The following is a 25780-nucleotide window of genomic DNA, read 5'->3' as shown; positions in this document are numbered from 1 at the left end:
CAGGCTGAGCTGTTGAAACCGAGAGGAAATCTAGCACCAAACCCACTACCCGATGCATTAAAAACGAGCAGGTATTCTGGAGTGCAATTAATACCAGCGTGGGAGGACAAAAATCACTCACATGTGTTTCCCTCAACAAGGAACTTGGCCTGTCAGACAGAAATAAAACCTGGTATAATGGGGTTTTACTCAAAGGACATTCTTTCATCAAAAAACTGACCAAATACAAATATTCAGAGATATAGTGTAGCATGCAGGGTGACAAATAAGCATGGCGATAGTGATTCAGGCTGAGGATGGTAATGGTTAAAGGTGAAATACTTGACTGCTGTGACTATTTTAACCAATTACAGTTATTTTTAACTCACAAGGCACAATATGAGGGACGCGTATGTCAGAAAACATAATATATTAGCTGTAGTACCTTGTTGTGTGTTATACCTCTTTCCATTGAGATGGCAGACTGCAGCTTGTTTGTTGTGTTTAATACTGTAGCAACTGCAGTTTTGTGTTGGAAAGCACAAAAAAAAATCTATGACAATGTTAATATTCAAACCCAAAATTTTCAATCAGTAATTTTGTGATTGTTCTTTCAATTATATTGTGTTTGAATTTTGATTGTTGTGGGTGGATGAGGTGGTTTCAGTGTTTGTGTGGCCGAGAACATTGCAGGGGTTTCGCTAGCAACGTATCCCTTCTACAGGCAGTGAATTTTTATATAACCCACCCATTTAAGTAGTATTAAGTTATACATAAAAAAGTCATGGCAGTTTTGAGACTTTTGAACAGTCCATGGCTTAAAGATGTTTGCAGACACTTTAAGATTTGATTGCATCAATCATTTAATAGCCGTTCAGGTGAAGCAGTTGTCATGTAATACTGAATTTATAATATGTGGTGTATATTTTCATCATTCCTGAAATTTCCAAAGTTGCAGAGCAGCAAACAATATTGTGTTCAACTATCACTTAAGAAAACTGTTTAAAATTTGCATCTGTGATTCAGGCTGATCATGCCTTGCTGGGAAATAACAAACAGAGCTCCAGGAATCTCCTGCTACCACAAGAACATGCCATCACTGCAAAGAAAGAAGCAGGTAGGGCATTCTTCCTTTCAGGTGACATTGTCTTCTGCTGTACTGAAGTTAACTCATCTTTATGTATGTTTCAGCACAGTAATGTCATATTCTGCTTGTTTTGTTTGTGTTTGGGATTATTACTGCACAGTGCCAGTCATGAAAAGTCAAGAAAAATGTCTGCATTCACCTGCTATAGAATTAAACTAATTTCCTTGTCACATGAAAATCACGTTTCTTAAGTCCTCATAAAAGAAACATAGCTATCGCCATTACATATTCATCCTCGGTGTGATGCCTGCTGGAGAAGTAAATAATGAGCTAAATTTATTTAGTGACTGAATACGACTCTTCTGTTTGCATCAAAGCAATGCTCACTTTTCAGCTCTCTGTCTTGCCTCAGAGACACAACTGTAAGACATGAAAAGCTTGCAGTCAAGAAGAGCAGCAGCATTTCTAACAGTGTTTTGGTATGCCTCTTCCCCCTTTAACCCCAACTAAAACAAAATGACGGCTCGTTGTGAGAAACAGTCAGCGCTCACATTTTTTTCTTTTTTTTTTAAATTCCAGGGTCCTTTGATCCTTCACCAGTGAGTCGTGCGTTTGCTCCCTCCAAGTGCTGAAGCTTGGAAAGCTGTGAAAGGTACAGTACAGTATCCATGCTGTTACGAGGAACCAAATTCTGTTGCTTCTGACCAGAGGAAAAAGTTCAGACCATCTTTCACGAAGCAAGTTGCAACTTAATATTCTGTTTTCGACAAATGTTGCAAAGTGCACCATCTTTCTTAATCTAACCACCAATCAGATGCGTTCAAAGTTCTATATTTTGAGATGAAGCCAGTTATTGTGCCAAAATGTATCATCCATCCAATTTCCACTCAAGTCACAGCATTCATGTGTGAGATTGTCAGTCACAAAACTGAAAATTTCTGCCTCCTTCTCAGACCAAATTTTAGTTAATCTGAAATGCTGGAAAACGTTTTGTTTGTATTCAGTTTTCAAGAATTTAAAATATGCTGTGTGCTGAAAAGAAAGCCATATTCTTTCTAATGTAGTGCAAATGAATATACTTCAGTTCAAAGGGAAATGAATATGAATGAACTGAAGCGTTTAGATATAAAACCAATTTCCTTCTTAGAAATTATGAATGCTTCTTAGTGAACTGGTGACATCAGAAGATACTGATGTTGCCAAGACATATAGAGACACATCCATATTCATATTTAGCCACACACAACATCATAACTAACATCTGCTCATGCAAACAGCTTGATATATGGGAGATTCTGGATTGTTCAGCGTTTTGCTTGCAGTTTTAATTTGGAGGAAAACAACACATGGTTGCAAGACTGTTTAGGAATTAAACCAGAAAACCAGAAAATTCTCAATATAATCAAAACACTGAAAGCTAACTGGTGTATAACAGCTCCTCCATTGAAATAAACCCACTGAGTGAAAGCTTTCCTTCATGTGGCTGCAAACCGGTCTGTATGCAAAATACCTGCAGATAGTGAAGTAAAAGTGGTGATAAGATATTCACCAACAGGCCTGAATTCAACATTAATCTAAAAAGACAAAGAAGAGAAGATGTGGGAACTGCAATATTTTCTAGAAAGTTTTGTGCACAAAAACTTCAATATAAAGAGTTTTTAATCGCTATTTTAGCAAATTATCACCCTTTACAACAATAGAGGTAGATTAGGCTGCAGGATTGTTTGAACATTTTCTGCAAATAAATCTTCTTCTTGGTGTTCCGATCACAGCTGAAATATGTATAGTTAACTGACATGAACTCAAGCTGAGCAAAGCCACCATGCTTTGTGAGGAAACAAACATATAGCTTAGAACTTAATGGAAATGCATTGTTTCCTGGAGAACAGTACACATCATGCTTCACTGGTAGGCATTATTAAAACCAATAAAGCAATTACTGCACAAAAATCAGGCCATGTTTTTCTCCGTACGTGATATCTCTCTGGGTTACATGTCTGATTGTTCCTCACCGTGTTGTGTTTTGCCTTGTCAGAAAATAATTATACCGCTTTATATTTTATGGGGCCTTTAATGCCACCTAAAGCCTGCAGGGGATGGGCGGAATACCTCTGCGTGAACAAAACAATCCTCCTGAGGATGGATCAAAATGCAAAACATTCAACACATTTCTGCAGAAATAAGTCCCTCCAAACTTTCATCATCTCAGCTAAATCCAGTCTAGACCTGCGTGGATATGAATCAACATTGCTGGCCTATTGCACCGTTTCTCCAAACCTGGTTAAGATTAGATGAAGATACATGGTGGATGTGCTTGATGTTAATATTGCATTGAATTGCTAGCAGCTGAATCTTCAAGCTGTCCCAAAATACCAGCCCTGCCGTTCTCAGAATAGCATCTTGGGTCGTGGTAACAATAACTTACAACAGATTCGGTTGCAAAACAGCATCTCAAGTAAACAGTATTTAATTTTGACACGCTAATATCGCCTTAATCTACAGACCCAATCACTAATGATATGGCTAATGATGTTTAGAGGAAGTTCTAATCATGTCAGCAAGGAAACCAGTACTTTTGCCCTAAAAGCAGTAAGCAGACAATTGCCTGCCATGTGTACAACATATACCGATCAGCAACATTAAAACTACCTGCCTAATAATGTAGGTCCCCTCAGGTCAACAAAACAGCTCTAAAATAGACTCTACAGACGTGTGTAAGTCCTGGAAGCTTTGAAGTAAAGCCTACATGCTGAGATTTGGGAAATATGGAGGCCAAGTTAACGCCTTGGACTCTGTATCTAGTTCCTGAGCAATTTTTGGAAGGCATATTATGGTGAACGAAACACTGCCATTAAGGTAGACTGTTGCCATGAAGGTGTGTAAATGGTGTGCAATAAAATTTTGGTGCTGTATGTGGTACAAGTCAAAGCAACATCCACATGAATGCCAGGAACCAATGTTTCCCGGCAGAAAATTGCCCAGAGCATCACACTGCCTTCTCCAGATAAACCTGGTAATCCCCAGTTATCCACATAATATGAACAAAATGTGATTCATCAGATCATGCCACCTTCCTCGTTTTCTCCATGGTCCAGTTCTGACACTTACATGGCCTTTTCAGCTTGGATCGTTCTCAAACTTTACTCTGGTGCCAAGACCGGGACAAAATTCCAACATCTGCACACAAGATATGAGCAATCCCTTGCATAAGAGAAATTTGCTGAGATTTGACACAAGTTTGACAACAGAATCCTCCTCCAAACGTGTGCACACAAACCCTTTTCAGTGACAAATGACACTGCGAATATCATGGACACTAGGGTTGCATGAAAGGATGTGACATTAGTGTGACAATCAGCAAATTTTAGCTAACGTCTCACAAATCCACACCTGTCAGTCTCACTGTAATGGAAACGAAGAGAAGTGTAGGCTGTGAGCTCCTCCCCCCATTTCGAAACTGTTTTACAAGATCCAGTAGTGATGAAGAAATTTTCTTATCGCCGAAAGGCGTATGAAGTTTCATCTGCACTTTAAACGTGAAAATCAGCCAGACTGGAATGGCAAGGTGTTCGCATGGCAACAGCGATACGCTCAGCATTTGCTCCGGCGTCTTACAGGCTTCAGCTTGAGTTTAAAGGTTGTCAGTGGCACCTTTTGCCTTGGAGCTGCCAGGGCTGCATCTTTTACGGTGAATTACCAGCAGCATGCAGCTATGATGTTGTCTTGGTAACCAGCTTATTGGTGCTGAGAGTTAATCCATGAAGCACCATGACCACATTGTGGCAGATGAGTCTAGTGCTGCTAAATCCCAACATATTTTACCTCTGTGACTTAATTAGGGATCAAATGCACTGTCTTGTTTGGTTGATGTTTGTTTTATAATTGAGTGAACTACGTTATCAAGAATATTGATTTATTTCAAACTTGTGAAGAATACATTAAATACAGACTAATCCCTGTTTCCATGACTATTAAACATCCTAACCATCATATATTTAGAAGGAATATGCACTATTTCCTAGCCAATCTACATCTAAATGAAAATTTGGGCTTCAATAATTATTCAGGCCAAAGGATATCAACAGGGTTTGACATACACCAGTGAGTCAATAAATTAGAACCACCTACGTCATATTTTGCCACCAAAACAGAACTGACCCATTGAGGCACGGACTCAAATGATCTACTGCTTACATATTGTGGCCTTCAGAAGTGTTCCAAAAGTCCTACAAGTTGCAAGGTGTTTTTCAAGCACATCCTACAGTTGCAATTTGGACACCAAGTCAACACCTTCAACTTTTCACCATTTTCCTCAAAGTGTTAGTAAATACTTTTTGCAATGTGGGAAGATGCACTATTCTGCTCAGGGAATAAATTCAACTCCGTCATCAGTACTTTCACCAGTTGTCTTTCCTTGGATGACTTTTTGCTGGTACCAACCACTGCATACCTGAAACAACCCCACAGACCTGCCATTTTGAAGATACTGTAACCAAGTAGTATAGTTATTGCAATTCAGCCCTTGCCAGAATTGCTCAGATCCTTACATTTACTTTTATTTCTCCCAATTCCAACAAATCGGCTTCCAGAGCTAACTATCCCCTTGTTGCTGAATACATCCCCACTCCTTGACAAGTGCCATCTTAATGAGATAATCAGTCATTTGCAAGTGGTTTTACTGTTGTGGTTGATTGTGTAGGCACACCGACGTGTTACAACATTAAAACAAACTGTTTAGTATTGTTTAGGTTTCTGTCATACCAGCAAAAACAGCTCTGACCCATTGAGCCATGGACACAGTGTATATCTGGGAACATCCTTTGATGTCTGGCACTGGGACTGAAGAATGTGGGGCCTCCACCAATCGGACTCCTGGCGCAGACCTTGGATGCTTGATCAATATCGGATCTGGAGAGTTAGGAAGCCAAGTCAGTCTCTTGGACTATTTGTCAGATTCACCAAGACGTCCCAGATTTTAACCATGTGTCACGGCGCCACTGCTGTCAGGGATTGGTAGCATTGTTCATCATCAACAATGTTTAAGTGGATAGTACATGCTGAAGTAATAACTACACCAATGGCAGGATGTGTATATGCAATATATTAGGCAGCGTATTAAGTTTTCATTTTGGTATATATATATATATATATATATATATATATATATATATATATATATATATATATATATATATATATATGTGTGTGTGTGTACGCTGCACATGGGTGAACTGGATGACTGACTTGCAAAATTGATCAAATCTAACTGTCGACAAAGTGCAATCTTTATAAAACATGCCTATTAACTGATCTTGAATGTCTGGAAAGTTATGTACTGAAACACAAGACACGATGTCTAAAAATAACAATAATACCCTTTTTTTACAGAGTACCTCTGTTCAAAGTGCTTATATGTTAGACAAAGGTAACAAAGACCCTTAAAATGTACACCTTTGCTTTGGAAATGAGCGAGATAAAGATGGACTACTTATTTTATTGCTCATAATAAATAACTACTACTTAAATTCAATTGTTTAGCATGCTAACATTTGCTAACGTGGCTACAAAGTACATCGGTGCAAAGGTCTATGGAAAATTCTGCCAGTAGTAGTTAGGATACTCTACGATGGACCAAAGGGATGGACTGACCAACAGACAGTGACTCCTGGTACCACACCAGCATTGACTGTATATTACAATAGACACATCCTCTGACGTCGCCTGTAGGTTTCCTGACGAGCAGTTTTCAAACTCCGTGCATCGGCTCCAGCTGAGGTAAATGGGTGACTTCTGTAAAAAATCACCACCCATATTGGATACAAATTTTACACAGTTTTCTTATCTTATAGTCGACCCTGGTATCAATCAATAATTGATGATTCATTAAAGCAAATTAAGTACAGTGGCTGTTCTGCCATGTGCTGATTAAGCAATTCTTAACCATGGATATTTGATATTTGTCACAAAATCTTCTCTTCATGAGCCACTCAGTTACAGAAATGTTGTCCTGGTAAACTTGGGCATGTGTTTGACAGAAGAACACATGCTGGAAACCATGAACCGCTACAGGAGTCTCTGTCATGGTGGCCCATTGCTAGCTAAATGCTCACAATGCTTGTTATACAAACACTGAAAACCATAAAATTCAAACACAAGATAACTGAAACAACAATCACAAAACTACTCATTTAACAATTTGGATTTCTCATTGTCCTTTGCGATTGCCAACACAGAATTGTTTGTAGTCTGAGAAACCGATTCCTCAGGTCGCTAGAGTGTTAATCACAGCAAACAAAGTGCTAATCTCCTTAAACAGTAGATTTGCTGCCGTGCCTGATTGCACCATGATGACACTACAGCAAATCTGCAATTTGTTTTCTGACATGTACTGTAGGTCACTAGCATTTGGCCTTATCAATTAACACATTTGTATTCAGTTAAAGTACTAGCAGCAAAAAATGGATTAATGATCGACATCCCAAGCAAAAATTAGTTTTTGTACCAGGCTGTAAACATGTGTATTCCTGCTATAAAGTGGGGCATTTTACCATATGGATCTATGGGGATTGACTTGCTTTCAAAGCCAGCCATTTGATTGAGTGGTGAAAATAATTATTTCATTTTTAAATTCAAAAATGACCATATGTGAACATAAAAACAAACACAATAAAACATCAGCTGAGCAGTCTAATAAAGCTTTTATGTACAGAAATTAATTTTTTTGATTTTAGAAACTCTGAAACACACAACGGTTTCAAAAAAAAACCCAACAGACGGCAAAAGTAGGAGAGAATTCCAGTTTGGGTGCAAAAGCAGCACAAGGCAACCTCGCTACAGGGCTTCAGTGCCAAAAATAGATCCTTTAGAGTAAACTCTTGTTATTGATCCCGCTCCCAGGAGACCAGGATGCTGTGTACCAATTATGTGGGTTTTAGGTCTGGGTGAGCCAAATGAGATCATGTTTCCCACATCCAGTAGAAGACACTTGGGTCTGGCCAAGACTCCTCTATGCCGCCTTTATTTTGACATCAGTGGGGCAATAGAGACATGTCTGTCCCTTTAAAAGATATCGCACTCATGTACGATGAATAATTCAGATGGAATAATTCCACTGAGGTTCCTGTGAGGTGGGACCAGTGTCTCGCCTCCTCTAGCAGTAGGACAGCCAGGAAGCTCATGCATAAAAGATGAAAGGTTTGATAGCCTCCATTGGATTCAGCGGCTGGGATTGTGCGCCGCAGACTTTAGAGTCGTAGCCTGGCTTAGCTGCTCGCAGCCTGTGAACTGCCCACAGCCTCTCGGGCCTGGCTGCATGGGGCTCTCTCTGTAATATCTGTGCCATATGCAACCCAGCTCTGCTCTGCAGTCAGAGGGGGAGGTATAAATAGCAACAACATGGACGCAGGAGAAAATGAGACCTCACTGAAATCTCTCAGTTTCAAGCTAGTTCACTCCAAACCTGCAGGAACGGTGCAGAAATAACCTGCAATAAAAATAGAAGAACTGTTCAGGTCATACTGTGTTTATTTGTGTTTATCAAGATTTCTGAAATGTGTCATCAAATATTACTCCTGCCTACACCACCTACTGTCTAATTTCAGTGCACTATCTGCAATTGTGAGCTAATTTTGGCTCTTTAATTTGCCATTTTCCTTTTCAATTGCGTTACATGCGGCTTAGTCTCATCTTCACCGTGAGAGAACAGAAAGATCTGCTCGAGTGGAGCCAAACCTTCCTCCTGCCCAATCGCCTGACACGAGCGTGATAACATTTCACTGGAGCACATCAAAGATTGGCATATTTTGACTTTCTAAAACAGGAGTAACATGCACAGGGCTGATAAGCTCAGAAGAAAAGGGACCTGCAGTGAGATGTGTATTTATCAGTCTGTCTTGTTAACCTTCTACTCTCTTCAGTTACTCCAGGGTAAACCTGCAACGCTAAAATAACATAAAGGCCAACCATTTTTAGTTCAAGGATTTTTTTTTTTTGACTATGTGTGAGGAAACTATTCTCTGTGAGAAGAGACAGATAAAACTGGCCATCAATTCAATCATGAACTCCTGTGCTACTGCAGGAGTTGATGGATTAAATCCCTGTTGGTACCAAAATGGGCCACTGAGTGTTCATATTGATTTATATTCAGTAATTCTGGCTTGACAAGGACACCTGTCAGCAGAGGATTTGATGGAGGTTAAAACACCACTTAATCTATTAAGAGAAAATTGGTAGGGAAATGGAGCTTTGCAGAAGCACGAGGATGCAAAGAAATCATTAAGAGATACAAGACAGGAAAGCATGTAGCTGCAGCCTTTGTAACAATCTACAATGTCCATAAAAAGATTTCATCCCCTTTGGAAGCTTTTTCCTTTTATTGCTTTTCAACATTGCATTGTGGTCAATTTAATTTGGCTTTTTGAACAACACTGTACAAAAGAAGACTCTCTCAGGTCAAAGCAAAACAGATTTCTACACAGTAAGGCCAATTAATTAAAAAATATAAAATGCAAAATGACTGAGAGCATTAGTATTCACCCCAGTCAGGTCAGTATTCAGCTGATGCACCTTCGGTCACAATTACAGCACTGAGCCTTTGTGAGAAGGTGTCCATCAGCCTTTCACATCTGGAAACTGCAATTTTACCACATTCTTGGACATTACAGAAACCATTCCTGTGGAGCTTTGACTGCATGCTCCAGTTCACTGTTTTGCTAGAAAACATACCTTCTATCAAGTCTTAGCTCTCCTGCAGACTGCATCAGGTTGTCCTCCAGGATTTCTTTATACTTTGCTGGCCTCATTTTACCCTTTACCCTGAGAAGAATCCCTGCAACATGATGCTGCCACCACCATGTTTCACATCATTATGCTGCCACCACGTTTCACATCATGATGCTGCCACCACCATGCTTCACATCATGATGCTGCCACCACCATGCTTCACATCATGATGCTGCCACCACCATGCTTTACATTGTGATGCTGCCACCACTATGCTTCACATCATGATGCTGCCACCACGTTTCACATCATGATGCTGCCACCACTATGCTTCACATCGTGATGCTGCCACCACCATGCTTCACATCATGATGCTGCCACCACCATGCTTCACATCATGATGCTGCCACCACCATGCTTCACATCATGATGCTGCCACCACCATGCTTCACATCATGATGCTACCACCACCATGCTTCACATCATGACGCTGCCACCACCGTGCTTTACTTCATGATGCTACCACCACTGTGCTTTACAGTGGGCAATGTGGGTTTGTGATGATGGATCATGTTTGGTGTTTGCTAAGTCCAGCGTCTAGTCTGAGGGCCAAAAAGCTCCATTCTGGTCTCGTCAGAACCTTCTTTTAGTTGACTTCACAATCTCCCACATGCCTTCTGTGAACTTTAGTCCAGAATTATTTTTTTTCCAGCAGTATCTTTCTCTTTGCCACTGTACCACAAAGCTTTGTGAAGAACTATCAACATTTTTTGTGTGCACAGTCTCTCTCTTCTCACCAGCTGAAGCTTGCAACTCCTTCAGAGGAGTCATAGGTGTCTTGGTGGCCTCCCTCACTAGTCTATTTCTTTTTTTTTGAGTTTTTGAGGACAGCCCGCTCCAGAAAGATTTACACGTCATATTCCTTCCATTTCTTATTAACTGGGCTCCAAAGGCCATTCTTGGAAATTTTCTTGTATCCATCCCCTTACTTATGATTTCCAATAACCTTTTATGAGAGTTGCTTGAGCTGATCTTTTGTCTTTGTGGTGTAGGTTTAGCCAACAGCATTAATTCACCAGCGACTGGACCTTCCACATACAGGTGTCTTTATACTACAATCACTGCACTCAGATGATCATTATTTGTGTAACTTCTAGCACCAACCGGCTGCACCTGTATTGAATTAGTTGAGTCACTTTAAAGATTGCGAGCACTTATGCAATCACTATATTACTTTATAGAAATTGGCTCAAACATGCTGCATCACATTAACTCTAAATCACAACTTGCTAACTACAATTTCAAACTGTGATTTCAAATTGTGCCCCAGAGCATAACTGTCACAGGTGCAGCCCAAGTCTTTCAGAGCCAAAAATACATTTAGCTGTTCATCTAATTAATTTCAAGACCGCCCAACACTTTGCAATGCATCAAAGAGCAGAGGTCACCTACACACCTAAAACGAAACCCATTAATTGTCACCAGGCAGCATTTTTTTATTTTTAATAAGTGATACAAACAGGCCATGGGGCCATGAGCACTGAAGAATTCAAGTCGTTTCATTTTAAGCTCGGTATCTCAAGACAGTTGTGTTGCAACAGTGTTTGGCAAATAGACTATTACTTTTGCATTGGATTCTTTCTGGAGTTTTAGCTGTGGATTGCAGAAGTCTTTCTGCCCGGAGTATAAAAAAATCCTTTTAAAAGTTTACTCTTAGTGATAACCTCACAGTTTCTCAACCTGTGTAATTTAAGAATATAATGTCATGGCCACGAGTTACAAGTACTTCAAATTTGCTTCAGATAAGCCACTTTAATTCTGGTTTATCTTTTTTATGTCTGACACTGTTTAAATTTCATCGTGGTTTCAGAGTTAACCGTACAGTGTCTGAAGTGGAGCTGTTCACTCTGCTATGGTGCTGATTACCATTTTAAACACACCGGCTCATTTTCCATGACTTCCATCTCTGAGGCACAAATACTACACAACACGCCAGGATTGTGTTTAGTCATAGTACTTTAAGAAAGCATGATGGCAACACTGCTTGTTCTTCTGCATGGTAACTATGGCTTGTTTAATGTTGAGGAAAGCTTGCAGTTATGTCTAATAAACTATGGTTAAAAGGCATCAAGTTCTGCTTTTTTTTTTCTACACTGTGGGTTAATGTCTGATTTCTTTTTCAGCTTGAAACATTCTCTGCCGCTTCAATTTTTTCACACTTTCATCACCCATACACTTACAATTCAGACTCTGCAATATGTTCTTTCTGTCGAGACAATCGATCCTGGAAGGCTGTTCTTTAAATATCACTGAATTCCTATCCTTCAGATTTCTTCTTATGCAACAAACCACCTCCTCATCACTACTACAACCTCCAGGATGCCCAGGTACGTTCAAGTCAAAGTTTCCATCAACCACCTGCAGGCTTTACTCCACCACCACCAGCCTCTACACTCTACATGCAAGATCCTTTCCTAGCTTCATCTGGGAATGTGCTGAATAAAGATGCTTCAAGAGTGATATCGCCAAGGTCTTTTTCTGCTGCTAATCCCAATAAATAGCGCTCTAAGTTTTCTAGTTGTCTCATTTTATTGGCTTGCAACACTGGCCTGCGTGGGCACTAAACTTTGGCACTGGACTTAAGTTGCAGGCTGCAGATTTATAAGATTCTTGAATTGCAGAAAGTATTTCCTGAGGCTGAACATGTTCTCTTATACACTGATTAAACATTATGTAATATCAGTTATTCATAAGTTAGTGCATTAATTTATTTTATGCAAAAGCTAATGTCAGTGTTAGCTTTAAGATTGTTTTGACAATGTTCCGGTTATTTTTACTCACTGTAGACTCACTTTCAAGTCCTGCACCTCGTTGGAATTAACACAACTTAGGCTAGAGGTGGAGGGAAGGCAAAATTTCCTTCAGTGCAGTATGGTACAATTTAAAAAAAAAAAAAAAAAAAAACACACAAATCGGGGGGGAGCCCACTGTAGGTCACAGGATGAGAGGGTGACCCATAAACAGGGGCTATAGTCCCTGACGCAGGGGTTGTGGGTTCAAATCCAACCCATGGCCATTTACTGCATGTTTTTCCCCCACGTCTCCTGTCTCTCTCTCCACTGTGCTCTATAATATAGGCTAAAAAATAACCTAAAAAAACACAAATCTTGAACTGCTTTGAGTACATATTTTCATGAAAAATATTTGTAAAATGTAACATATTCAGATGTTACCAATACTGTAAAAAATGGTGACATGACATACTGTAGATATTGTACTACTTCTGCTTTTAATTTGCTGCCATACACTGCCTGCAGTTCACCCCATCTCAGCTGAGTTTCTGAATTTTTGTCTCATGCTGGTTGGTCATGCTAAGTTACAAGTTGTTTTTCAGTTGCACCAAAGAGCTGAGAATCTAATCAGATTCTGAGGAATCGATGTGCTTTAAAAAAAAAAAAAAAAAAGGATATCGGCCTTAAAAATCAGCTTCTACAATCGGCTTTAGATATCGGCCATCGGCTGAAATTTTTTTTTTAAATTGGTATCGGCCTTTGAAAATCCCATATCAGTCGACCTCTACTGAACACTGCAATATAATGAAAGGATTCTCGGAGCAAGGGTGAGATTTTCACACAGCTGACCAGTGGACAGTGAAGGCAGAAACAGTTTTTCCTTTAACTCATCTGTAGCCTGTTTATATAGCTAGAGAAGTCAAGTATAGCACATGGAAGCCAGGCATGTGTGTGCTGTTTCACACAGAGCACCTGCCGAGGCATCAGATCAGAGTTGTACCTGCACATCCATGAGACGACAGCAAGTAAACCATACACCATTATTGCTAATTAGGAAACCTTTTATACTATGTATTCGGGGACAGTAATAAGCAGTAATCGCCATACCGCGCCTCATTTCAGACTTAAAAACTTCAGGGAATTATTTGTCCCATCTGCAGTTAGAGAACGTCGTTAATAAAATTCAGAAATCCGCAGTCTAGACTGACATAAAAGTTCCTTGTATCATCTGTTTTTCTTCCGGTTTTAAAGAAAAGCATCTGTAAAGTTCTACCTCCTGCTGTCATGATTTAGAGTTTTGGCATGTACCTCAACGTCGCTTCGTCTATTCATCTATTTGCTTCATGTTGAGATTTCTAACCGTTCCCAGATTGCCTTTTGACAGCTGCGAGAGAAGAGTCAAAAGGCAATCTGGCAAACTGCTGCATTTACGTCGGTTTTATGTGTAAGCAGAAAGAGGGATAGTGATTTAGCTGTTGGCTCACTGAGAAGAAGTGAGAACTGCCTCTTACTCAAAACCCAAGCTGGTCTCTGGCGTAACTGATTATCCCACAAAGGGAAATTGGTGTTTATGAGTGACTTCTTTCCAGCAGTCAACAACTTCACTGTACCTTCACACCAAAATGTGGAATAGTTACATATAAGGCCAAAAACTCCACCATACAGTTTACATTACTTAACCCTTAGATGCATGAGTGATTGGACCTTACACTCTTCCAGTGGGTCAAAAATGAGACAAGAATCAATGTGTTTTATGCCATTTTAGTTAAAAAATTGTAATTTGTATTATTGTTTTATATTTTTGTCCACACAAGAATGATTTCATGTTTGAAATACCTTTTCTTCCCTGTTGTAACAGTTTTTGAATATTTTGATCATTGAAAAAGAAGAATATTACACAGAACAGCAATAGAAGAATGTCAACATCCATTTAGTTTGACATTTTTCCACTCTTTGTCTCCAACTGCTGCTGCTCTCCGTCCCTCCAAGTTTGGTCACTGCATCACCTCTTGGATGATATTATCAGTGATGAAGAGCTTGGGGTAGTCATACAAATATTACAATGTCTTTAAAAGTATGAAGGGTAACCTAAAAATTTTAATGGAATGATGCAGCAAACAACTGTTGTTTTATGCTTGCCGCATCCGCAAGGTCCGTGCGGTTCCGTTCGGAAAAATTGTGTCATTTTAGCAGCCACGCCCCCTCAAGTGGCCCTTCTCACGCAGAAAATTTCCACGTCGTGCACCTCTACATTTTTCTAACTACGCAGACAGAGACGCGCCGAAAAACATGGAAGAGGACCAGCTACTCGTAGCTGAAGTCCAAAAATAGGGGCACTTAGACGATTCATCACACAGAGATCACCGTGACAACCAGGTTATGAACAATTCATGGTGTGAAATTAAAACTAACTGCTGAAATGCAACTATTCGGTAAAATGCCATATGGTAAGTGGTGTAAACAATGGCAAATTTCTTCTACTCTAGTTTAGTACTACAGTAGACTAGGTAGACATGTATTTGAGATACACTACCCCTGAAGTTTGGGAGCAGACACCACACACGTTCTCTCACGCAGAGTTCGTGCGGAAAGCATAACCCAGCATTTATGCATCTAAGGGTTAATGAAGCTACACCCTTAATTGTTCATAACTTTAATCCATAATACAGTCACAGTTACAGATGAAGAGCATACTATATAGATCAAAGCAGTTTTCCTTGTTGTACAGCCTGTTACCATGTTTATTTCTGTTGTAAAGTTGGGAATTTCAACATGGAATCTTCGAGGACTGACTCATTTTGAAGCCACCCTCTGGTGGCCATTCATGAAACTGCACCTTTTGTTCCAGTTTCATTTTTGAAGTTCCCACAGAACCTCATGCTGACTGAAGTTTTTCCATCAACTTTTAACACAACTGTACTGTAATTGCACTATGTATGTAAAAGTCCAACTGAAAACTACAGATAGCTATAAGCTGCACCACTTTGGATGCCATATCAGAGCTGCAGTGAAAGAGTGCAATGTGGCTGTAGCTTTTTTAAACAGGAAAGTGAAAGGTGTAGCAGCAGTGAGCCAACAGACGATGCTCAATACTTTCTTACTGTGAAGCAACAGACCTTGACCAACAATAAACTGATCCCAGTAAAAGGTGTTGTCCACATGCTAAAGCATAACATCAGCTGTGGTCCCACGAAACTCAACTGTATACAACTTAACCTTCAAGCAATCCTTCTCAACAGTTCACCAATCTGTATAAATCCAGGGTTGAAGACATACCCTCAACGCACAATTTAAACTACCTTCTTTTGCTACAAACTACAGCATCTTAATGCCATATAAAAATAACTTTTCTGGAAATGTGCAAGACATAACTTTGATGAACATTACATTTCAGCGAGTGCAAACGGGCTTCGAGCTGAGTGCCACAATCAGGGTTTGGAAGTTAGAAAGTAGTGAGATGGTAGATTGGGGATTTTTTTAATAATATGAACATTAATTGTTTTAACATCCAAGAATAACAAGTAAGTAGTCTAAATATTCTATCTAAACCCAGAAGTGGGCTCAATCCACTCATACAGTATGAGGCAGGATGCGCTTTGTCTATTTGGCACAAACATGTTTTTTCCAAATCTGTGCCTTTGAGACATAAAATAGCTCTTTACTGTGTTTGACTGATGCTCCTGCAGGTTGTGTTCAGATTATTTGGCCTCTTTCTTGAAATATTGGTTGAATAAACTACAGTAACTAAAAAAAAAATAAATTATTTTTTAAGTGAAAAATGATTCCTCAACAATCAGCCTAATATCTTTTGGAATGACGTTTTCTGAAATTTTGTGCATTTGCGATATTTTGTCCACTTTGTTCTCGTCGGGGGTTTTAGGGAGGAAAGTCAAAAGACAGCAGTCTGTTTTCTTCTCTTAATAGAGTGTTGTCTGCACTGCAAGCCTCTTGTTTGGGACGAATTCAGTTTTTCTTTTCAACTGCTGAAATTGAGTGATTTCAGACTCTGCAATTTTGCTGTTCATAACACACCTATTTCAGCTTTCACAATATATATTTTTTTCCTTACCAAAAGTGGTGTTTCACAACAACCCAACAGAAGAGAGAGCTGCAGCTTCTTCTGAACTGATCCAGAAAAGACTGTACTGCATGGTGCAGTGGAAAATCCCGAATGCTCCATGAGTTCCAGTCTTTAAATTCTCACTAAAAAAAGTCCTGCTCATCACGTTGTTTCTATTTAATCAGTTCAAAAACCTAAATATGGCTGTTGACAGATACGGTTCCATTAAAAGTGCAACCTGTCAATTTTTACACTTCAGTTGCTGTTCAGATTAAACAAACGGCACATTAAAGATGAACTTATTGTGCCTGCCACTTATGAAATGAACAAAAATTAAAGTTATATCACAAGAAACCAAATAACCACACCTGGTAACATGTCAGCTTATTTTCTGAGCATTTCTTAAACTCAGTGGAACTCCTCCAGTATTTCCTAGAATGACTTGATTCCACAAAGCGGTTGCTTTCAGCTGATTTCTGTATGTAAAGGGAGCAATTGCAATCAGTGAGCCATAGTTCCTCATCAGCAAAAACTTTCACTATGTTTGAAAGTCAAGAAGCATTTTTCCTTGCCACATTTTCTTCTGGTCCTTTCTCCATTGTTGTGGGCGCTTCCCTGTTCTGTTTGGTGGGACAAACCTGGCATCTGCATTGCTGCTTTCGACCAGAGAAACTTTTCCTGCAGCTGAACTTCATTGCAGTTTCTCAGACATATCTTTTGCACACTGCATGTTCTGCATTAGTCCATTTTTTTTGCAGGAATAGAAAAAGAAACAATGGCCATGCAAGTGCAATTTGCATAAGCTACAGATCTCTCCCTGTGGAACAGTGCTGAGGTGTTTAAGTGTGGATTTTTGCTTTAATTGAGGCTGGAAAAAAAAAGAGTTTTGACTGGAATCGACAAGAGGGTCAATGAACCGTTAATTATAAACCATTTCAGTCCTAACAGCAGACTGCAGAGTTGTTATATGTTAAGGATAAATGGCTTAAAAGGCTGACAGGAGGTGAGTTTATAGATTTCAGGGATATCTGGATCAAAGCCGCATTTGTTGTTACCATTTAACTATTTAACATTAATGATTGTGAAGAAGAGAGTCAATAAAGAGGAGAGAGGATCTATACTGACCAGACTGTTGCACAGATAGCTGGAGGTCCTAAATGCTGTGTAGGTTTAGCATCATGTTCAACTTAAAAATGCTCATACAATTAAATTACCAACATTTTAACAATATTTGGATGATGTTCATTTTGTCGTTGACTATCATAGGATAACGTTATTTCTTTTACACCGACAACTCAAAGATAAGATGGTTTTACCTTAGCTGACATGTTTCAACTGCAGTCTTCTTCAGAGCATCATCTGACGTGTGCCGACGTGTCCTTTTTTATCATGTGACCGGTCTGACAGATCTGTCAGAATCTGTCAGATAGGCCACGCCCCCCACCGTCCGGTGCTCTCTGGAGGATGGAGTCCCAGGTATTAGAGGGTGTAGGCCCCCTCATCACGGAACATGAACAAACAGTTTTGACAAGAGGCCTCAATTTCGCCATCACACCCACAATACCACACGAAGAATTCATACTAGCAACAGAATTAGCATGCCAGAAACTACAGGATCAGGGACACAAATCGGAACTCCGAAACGCAATAGCAGGCATTTTAAAATTGGCAAAACTTCCGCACAGCAACATCACCAAGCAAGAAACAAAAGCAATAAAATCACTCAAACAGGACAACAGCATCACCATCCTACCGGCCGACAAAGGACGAACCACAGTCATCATGGACACGGACACATACGAACAACAGCTAACCAACATGCTACAGGACAGAAACACATACTAAATACTCAAAAAAGACCCCACAGAACAAAAGAAAAGGACATTAAAAACTCTGCTCAAGCCACTATTAGAAACCAATAAAATAACACAGGAAGCTTACAACCACCTCATTCCCACAGCTAAAATTACCCCCTGGATATATGGGACACCAAAAATACATAAAAAAGACACACCACTGCGTCCTATTGTAGACCATATATCCGTGGGATAACAGAACCCATACAGCGCATAATGAAAAAACACAACATCAACACAGCAGTAAAACCACATACAAAACTCCGGCAGCTATTAGTCCATCCCAAAGACAAAAAAGAACCGGACAAGAAATGCAACATCATTTATGAAATTCCGTGCAAATCTTGCGAGAAAACATACATTGGAGAAACAGGCAGATCATTCAACACAAGAAGAAAAGAACACCAGACAGAATGCGAAAAGGAAACACCTGGACGACTCACAAGAACACAAAAAGAAAAAGCCGAACAAGAAAACAAATAATCAGCCATCAGGGATGACTGCAAAAGAAATAATCATATCATGGACTGGGACAGGGGGAGGATTGTAACATCGGAGACCAACAAGCATAAACGATGGATCAAGGAGGCCATAGAGATCAGGAAGCAGGCGAGCTGCTCCATGAACCGGGACGAGGGGGACTACACCCTCTAATACCTGAGACTCCATCCTCCAGAGAGCACCGGACGGCGGGGGGCGTGGCCTATCTGACAGATTCTGACAGATCTGTCAGACCTGTCACATGATAAAAAAGGACACGTCAGCACACGTCAGATGACGCTCTGAAGAAGACTGCAGTTGAAACATGTCAGCTAAGGTAAAACCATCTTATCTTTGAGTTGTCGGTGTAAAAGAAATAACGTTATCCAACATTTTAACAAATTCTACGATTTAAATCAAAAAATCGTATTCAATGAAATAATGATTTTGGATTCCCAGACTTTTTAAATCACACAAAGCAGAGAACAATCTCATATTAAGAGAAAATATGAAAAAAATGGTGATTACTCAAGAAAAACTTATGTCATTTCAGCTGGTTAAAACAATAAAAGCCATCAAGATCTAAATAATGCCCAACTATTATGAAAACTGCACAGTAAAACATTACTGAGTACTAATACAACAGCTCCACATTTGAGGTTTCCATCTATTTCATATCAAGACTAATAGACATACTAAAGAAATTGCTGAGCAGATTCAGTCCCACATGAAAGCTCATCTCAGATCTTTATCACAAACAGGGTAAAAACAGTTAAATCTGCCCTTCAGACGAAAAGCCATGTTGCTTTCTAAATCAAAGCAGTTTACCTGCTGCATGGTCGCCGCTTTAGCATCTTCACAGGGAGTTTCTTCAACTGTCCTTAACCTAGAAGTTGATATGAAACACACACCCAAATACGCTGTGTGAAGATATTATTTCCAGAAAAAAAATCACCCAAATGTGACCCAAGGACAGCCAGACTACGTCCAGACAGATTAGAGGGTAATTAATTATAATTAAACCGATCCAAAATGCAGTGAGCCCAAACAGAGATGAAGACCATCACCACAGCAGCGTGATGTGGCACCAATTAACAAGCAATCACATCTGAAAGCAGCAGAAATACACGTCTGCTTCCCTTACAATTCACAACCTCTCACTGCTTGCTCTGCATCAATACAAATCGGATTTTTTTCTCCTGTGATGAAGACGATGCATGTCATGGATCCACTTGAGTTATTGACACCGATGCAGAAACAACAGCGAGACTACAGGGACCCACTTAGACTGGATAGCATTTGGATACAGGTCCAGAGGTGGGTCAGTTTCTGACACGAGGAACTGAGCAGAACCATGAAAACAGGGCTCCGGTTTCAGCTTTACTTTGTGATGTACCATATGCAGGCTCTGGCATAATGCTTTGAGCCGAACAAAGTCACAGAATCTATTCACTGGGTGGTAAGAATGCGTGGTAATGCGTTCGATGCTTGTTCGGGTATTTTATGAAGCGTTCGGATTTTTCAAGCACTAAGCACATTTTCAACAGTCGGGAGAGGAAAGCTTTGCAGGATTGAAAGTGCCACCATCTGTCTGAAGTTGTGATATTTCACTCTGGACCAAACTGACAGACACAAACTGTCTCCATAGGGGGATGCTAAACACACACAAACTGTTATTTATCGTTAAGTGTAAATCAACACTGGGTTATAGAGGTTCTGAGTAATGAGGTTGATAATCTGGGTTCCCATGTAGGAAGAGAATCTAGGTCAGCTCTCGTCTGGGCAAGCTAACTTTGTTCAACACATCACAGACGTTCCAGCAATGTAAGCGATCCTGTTGATTTAAAAAAAAAAGTACAAACCATAACAAATATGCAAATATCTTAGCAATTATCTGAGGTTTGTTCCCTGCTATCTGGGCATGTTGGGGGATTATTAGCATTTTCTTTTCATGGCAAGGTCGGATCACAAATCCAGATAAGGACCTCTTAGCGGAGGCTGCTTTCTCCTGAGCTGGCTCGTGCTGCCGGTTTATTCGGCCGAAAACATAAGAGGGGTACTGAGAGCTATTTTCTAATTCAAACCATCTGCTGTTTGGGGATCGCTGGCTAACTGGGAGGCTGGTGAGACTGGTCCCAGTGTCCAGCCAGACACGCTGCCAGAGCTCTCCCTGTGTCTCTCAGTGCAATGGATGTTAATTACAACATAGCTTTGCCTCGTTTTCCCAGTCATTAGAACCTGCGCTACGTACGCAATCAAACTGATTAAATAAGACATCGAGTCCAGTGCAGGACATGATTGCATGCAGCAAACTTGAACAATCACTGACCACATCAGTCATGGCTTCTACAAGACGGTTTAATCACAGGCTGCTCGTTGCTGCGATCCATTAGAACATCAACTTTTTCCATTTGTAAAGGGACCTAGTAAGTGATGAAGGTGCTCTGTGGAGCCATCTGGGTTACAAGACCACGAAAGCAGCACAAGGGCAGGAAAAAGTGGTAAATAGGTCACAACACCAGCATCCTCTCCAGCACTCACACAGCCAGTTTCCCCCACTGGATTGGTCTCCTGTTTCCCATGCTGTAAAACTGGAGGAAGAGCAGCTCGGAGTGGGAGTTTATGTGTGTGTGTGTGGGCGTTTGTGTGTGTGCATCAAGCAAAAAGTAAGGTTGTGCATCCCGTACGGCCTCCAGCCCTGAATCTTGGACAGCTTCACCTTGCCAGAGCTGGCCGAGCTGCTCTGCCTTCATTCATACAGAGCCAGTGGCAGACAGAGCCAAGCACTCTGCAAAATAAAACCACACAAACACACTCACTCACTCATGCTCACACACAAAACACCACCATTCTGCTTTAGATGAACCTCAGCACCTAAAGCTGCTGTTTTGGGATTTAAGCTGCTGGTGTTTCTGCCAGTATGTTTGAATCTGAATAGTCAAGGAAGAAAAGTGAAAAGAAGGCTCAGTATTTCCCACCAACGCTGGATATTTGTTGGGTTAGAACAGGAATGGACCACGAGGAGGCAATAAAACTAACATCAAGTCACACCTGAATCAATAAAAGACTGTTTTAATGAGATAACTTTGTTTGCAGATTAGTCTTTGCAGTTTCTTTGCCTGTAGCTGCATCCAAGCCAGAAACAAAACACACAGAAACACAAAGTCGGCAACTGATCATTACAAAAACTCTCTTGCAGCTCAGTCGTCCTGATATTTTCCGGCTCCTCTTTCCTCCTGTGTAGGCAACTTCTACTCCATCAGTTCCGCCTCTGCTTAAAGCTGATGGCGCCGGAGGAAGAAGGAACAAGTTGTGCCAAACAGTCCCTTTTCAGAGTAGGTGGAAAGCCAGCAAGCAAATCATAGTAGAGCAATCTCCTGACACATCAGACAGCAACAAACCTCAACAGCACTGTGTCAGTAGTTCTTCTCTGTCATCTGTCCTAGTTTGACATTTCTGTTTTCATGGAGGCTTTAAACGCACCAGCCAGTGGCTTCAGCTCCACACAATCCAACACACCTGATATCCATTAAATCACCAGTTGTTGGGATCACACACGCACGCACGCACGCATGCACACACACAGTGGATTTCATTGGAAACAAGCGAAGTGCTGCACAAACCCGCGACAGAGAGCGCGCTCAAGTGTGTCCACGCAGAGTCTGGGCATCTGTTGCCTGGGACAAATTAAATGTGGAGTAATTATGAGCAGAGGCTCCCCGGAGTGCTCCGGCTCAGCATCCCCGCCAATACTGTGACACCAAAAGGTGTGGCGCAGCGTGGCTTTGCTCGCACCAACTAATGAAACAAAAGAGCGTGCGTGCGTCTGTGTACGAGTGCGCGCAGCCATGAGAATAAAGACAAAGACGAACTTGCGACTAATGAAGAAAGCATGACCAGTGTGCGTGCGTTACCTCGGAAAAGGAAGGCTTTGCTGCTGTTGTGGAGCCCCGCCACTTGGGTAATTCCATAGGTGGCATTTTCCAGGTCAAGTTCATTGATGATATCAATCTGGTAGTCTTGATCTGATCCGAAAGCCAAAGCTGAGGGGGAGAGAAATGAAGGTTAGAGGATGTGGGGCGGCGGGTGCACAACCTGCTGACAGGTTTCAACTACAACCCTGAGCATTTAACGCAGAGATAATAGTCTGTGCATTCCTCAGCTAAAGATGGCTGGTTGGGAGAAAAGTCATGCAGCTTTTATTTCCACGCAGGGAATTCGCTCAAGCTGCCCACTAAAATGCGCTGAATCTGCCCGCAGCCATCACCTGTGTTCTCCACGGGTGTAGGTGCGCTGCACTTTGAGGTGAAACGTGTCATCTCTTTATTCTTATCTGCCTCCCACCTGCTTTCAAACACCAACTTCACAAACTGCAGCTGATTTTTAAAAACAAAAACGCTGCAGCCCAAAGACTCAACCAAAAATTCTGGCATGTTTGCGCGCAAGGTGCAAACCGAGGAGCGTCAGGAAGCTCCTGTCACTCACAACAACAACAACGAAAAAACACTCACTGGACCCACAGAGTGCAAACACAACGCTCGTACTTACATGGTTTGGTAAAAAAGAAAAAGGAGAAGAGAGCCACGTAAATATCCATTTGTGTTGGAGTTGCGCTGTACAGTCCGTGAGTCGTGCGCTCTGCTGTGTATCCACACTAACCCGCTCCGGTCCGTCTGGCGCTGTGCGCTGCTCTCACCTCGCCTGGATGTGGAGGAACGGAGGAATGGTCCACAGCACAGGAGCAGGGGTTCCCTCACTGCGAACCCGCATCACTGTAGAGTGTTTGGACGCATCCAATCGTTCCCTGCGTGGCATCAAACGTGCCACATGTCCGCGTTTATTCGAAGCAGCTGTAATAGTGTATTGCAGGAGGGAAATTTGTGAATATTCTCAAGAATCAATTTGAAAAGTTCCCCCTCGCTTAGACCACAGAAACTTCCAGTTTTGGAGGTGAGAAAATGGATTTCAAAGGGAACTCGGTGAGTGGAGGATGTGGGAATTCTCTGAAAGAGATCGGCGGTCTGCTCCTACTTGTCAGAACAGGGACTAATCAAAGAAAATCCTCTCTCATGGGGTAAATTAACAACACTGCAGCTGGCAAAGTGTTACACATTTTAACTTTAAGGATACAATAGCGCCCAAGTATGCTCTGAATTGTAAGTCAGTATAATAGCACTTTCCTTCACAGCCCCCCCCCCGATCCTAAACCAGCCCTCCTCCTCCCTGCCTCAGAAAATCCCTGGGTTTTAGAAGCTCTGCTGCTCCGCTCCTCTTTCCTCCGGGGCCTGTCCTTATTGAGAACCATTAATCATACCCTTCTGCTGCCTGCCTCTAATTTGTGTACATTGTCAGGGTGTCAGGTTGTCCGGGTTACCTGCATCAACACAAGCCGGTGATGGCGAGAAGTGACTGCGGCAGCGCGCACCGCCTGTTCCACCTGTTCATGTGCACTCTGAGGGTGTAATAATGTCTGCTTTGGGATGCAGGTCACTGTTTCACCCTCTAAAATTAGACTGTAAACAACAGCAGCACGCATATCCACTGATCCAGAACAAAAAAAAAAATCTTCAAGGATGAAAAAACAACATAATATTTGAAATTGCAGGTTGCAGAGCAGAGAAAAAGGGAGAGGGATAATTGAAACTGTTTTTGGACAGGCGGTGGGGTTAACAGGGAACATAATTCCTGCCTTTCAGACTTCTAATAGGTATACAAACGAAGCAATCAAGCTGCTCAGTGTTGTCCAGTTCATTTACGTCTTTGCTTTTTCTGCTTAAACATCCAAACCTTGTGTGGACTGTGTGGCACAGCAGATGAACATAAAAGCTCCTGTTGCCTCCCACAGCCAAGGAAAAGAAAGAAAAAGCAAACAGCTGAATGCAATGAATGCAGATTTTTTTTTAAATATTTTTTTCCCCTCTGTGCTTCATCTTTGCACATAATACCATGCTGTTATTTCACCCAGCAGTAATGCCCGACCAAACGATGATTTGCACACATTTCACAGTTAACTTTGACTAATATTTCACATGCTGTGGAATCTGCTTTGTATTAATGCTGTCGAACAACCCCTTTTTGTTGTAAAAAGCACACACTTTGCAATTCATATCACTTTTTTACTCAGTTTCTCTGTTGTTTCTTATGGCATCCAGCTCATTTGTGTAACTGCAGATGTTTGTTTACTCTCTTGAACTCATCTGATGATCTTTAGTTGCTGACACAAACTGCCGGTGGACGAACCATCTGTTTTCTGTGGGTACGACAACTTTTTGTCATATTTAGCAGAGCCGAAACTGCAGCCTGTCACAGTGTATGGCCCACTAATGTCTAGACTTCACTGAGAAATGTGTAGCTCTAGACTTGATAAAACCCATTAAAATATAACATGTGATTTATCATTTGCAGAAATGATTCATATACAAACAAGAAAAAGGGAAAAATTTGAAAATTTTCATCCCTATCCAGGTTTTAGGTCTAAAGAATACCATCCTCTTGTTTGTAAATTAAACACGAAGGTACCACCAGCACCAAACTTAGTTTGAAACAAAGAGTGGAACCTGCAGTCCCCCCTGGCTGCTAATAGTCGAGCACATAGTGAGCTGTAGAGGTGCTGCAAGGCAGATTTTATTACCTTTGTTCGAAGCCAGGTTAGTTGTTTCCACCCTGCAGTACTTCTAGTGTTTGTTCTCAGTTAAGTTTGCTGCCTACAGGAGGTAACTTAATATTTATAGCCGAGTGTGTTATCAATCTTCTCATCAGAATCAAATAAGTGTTTCTAAAAATCTTTCTTTACGGGGGAAACCTG

The 25780-nt window shown here is 41.0% G+C and overlaps 1 protein-coding gene across 1 annotated transcript in view; it reads right to left on the bottom strand.

The window, feature by feature from the left end:
• Window positions 1-23698, bottom strand: part of LOC111575341 (protein kinase C-binding protein NELL1) — a 345892-nt gene extending 322194 nt beyond the window's left edge. The window contains exons 1-2 of the mRNA XM_055013217.1: window positions 23524-23698; window positions 22890-23018 (exon numbers count right to left, since the gene is read on the bottom strand). Coding sequence (XP_054869192.1) covers window positions 22890-23018; window positions 23524-23572 — 178 coding nt within the window. The 5' untranslated portion in view covers window positions 23573-23698. The remainder of the gene's footprint in view (window positions 1-22889; window positions 23019-23523) is intronic.
• Window positions 23699-25780: the final 2082 nt, after the last annotated feature.

Source organism: Amphiprion ocellaris, chromosome 1 (assembly GCF_022539595.1).
Source record: "Amphiprion ocellaris isolate individual 3 ecotype Okinawa chromosome 1, ASM2253959v1, whole genome shotgun sequence".
In the NCBI taxonomy this organism is placed as follows: domain Eukaryota; kingdom Metazoa; phylum Chordata; class Actinopteri; family Pomacentridae; genus Amphiprion; species Amphiprion ocellaris.
This window is presented reverse-complemented; position numbering and strand designations above follow the sequence as displayed.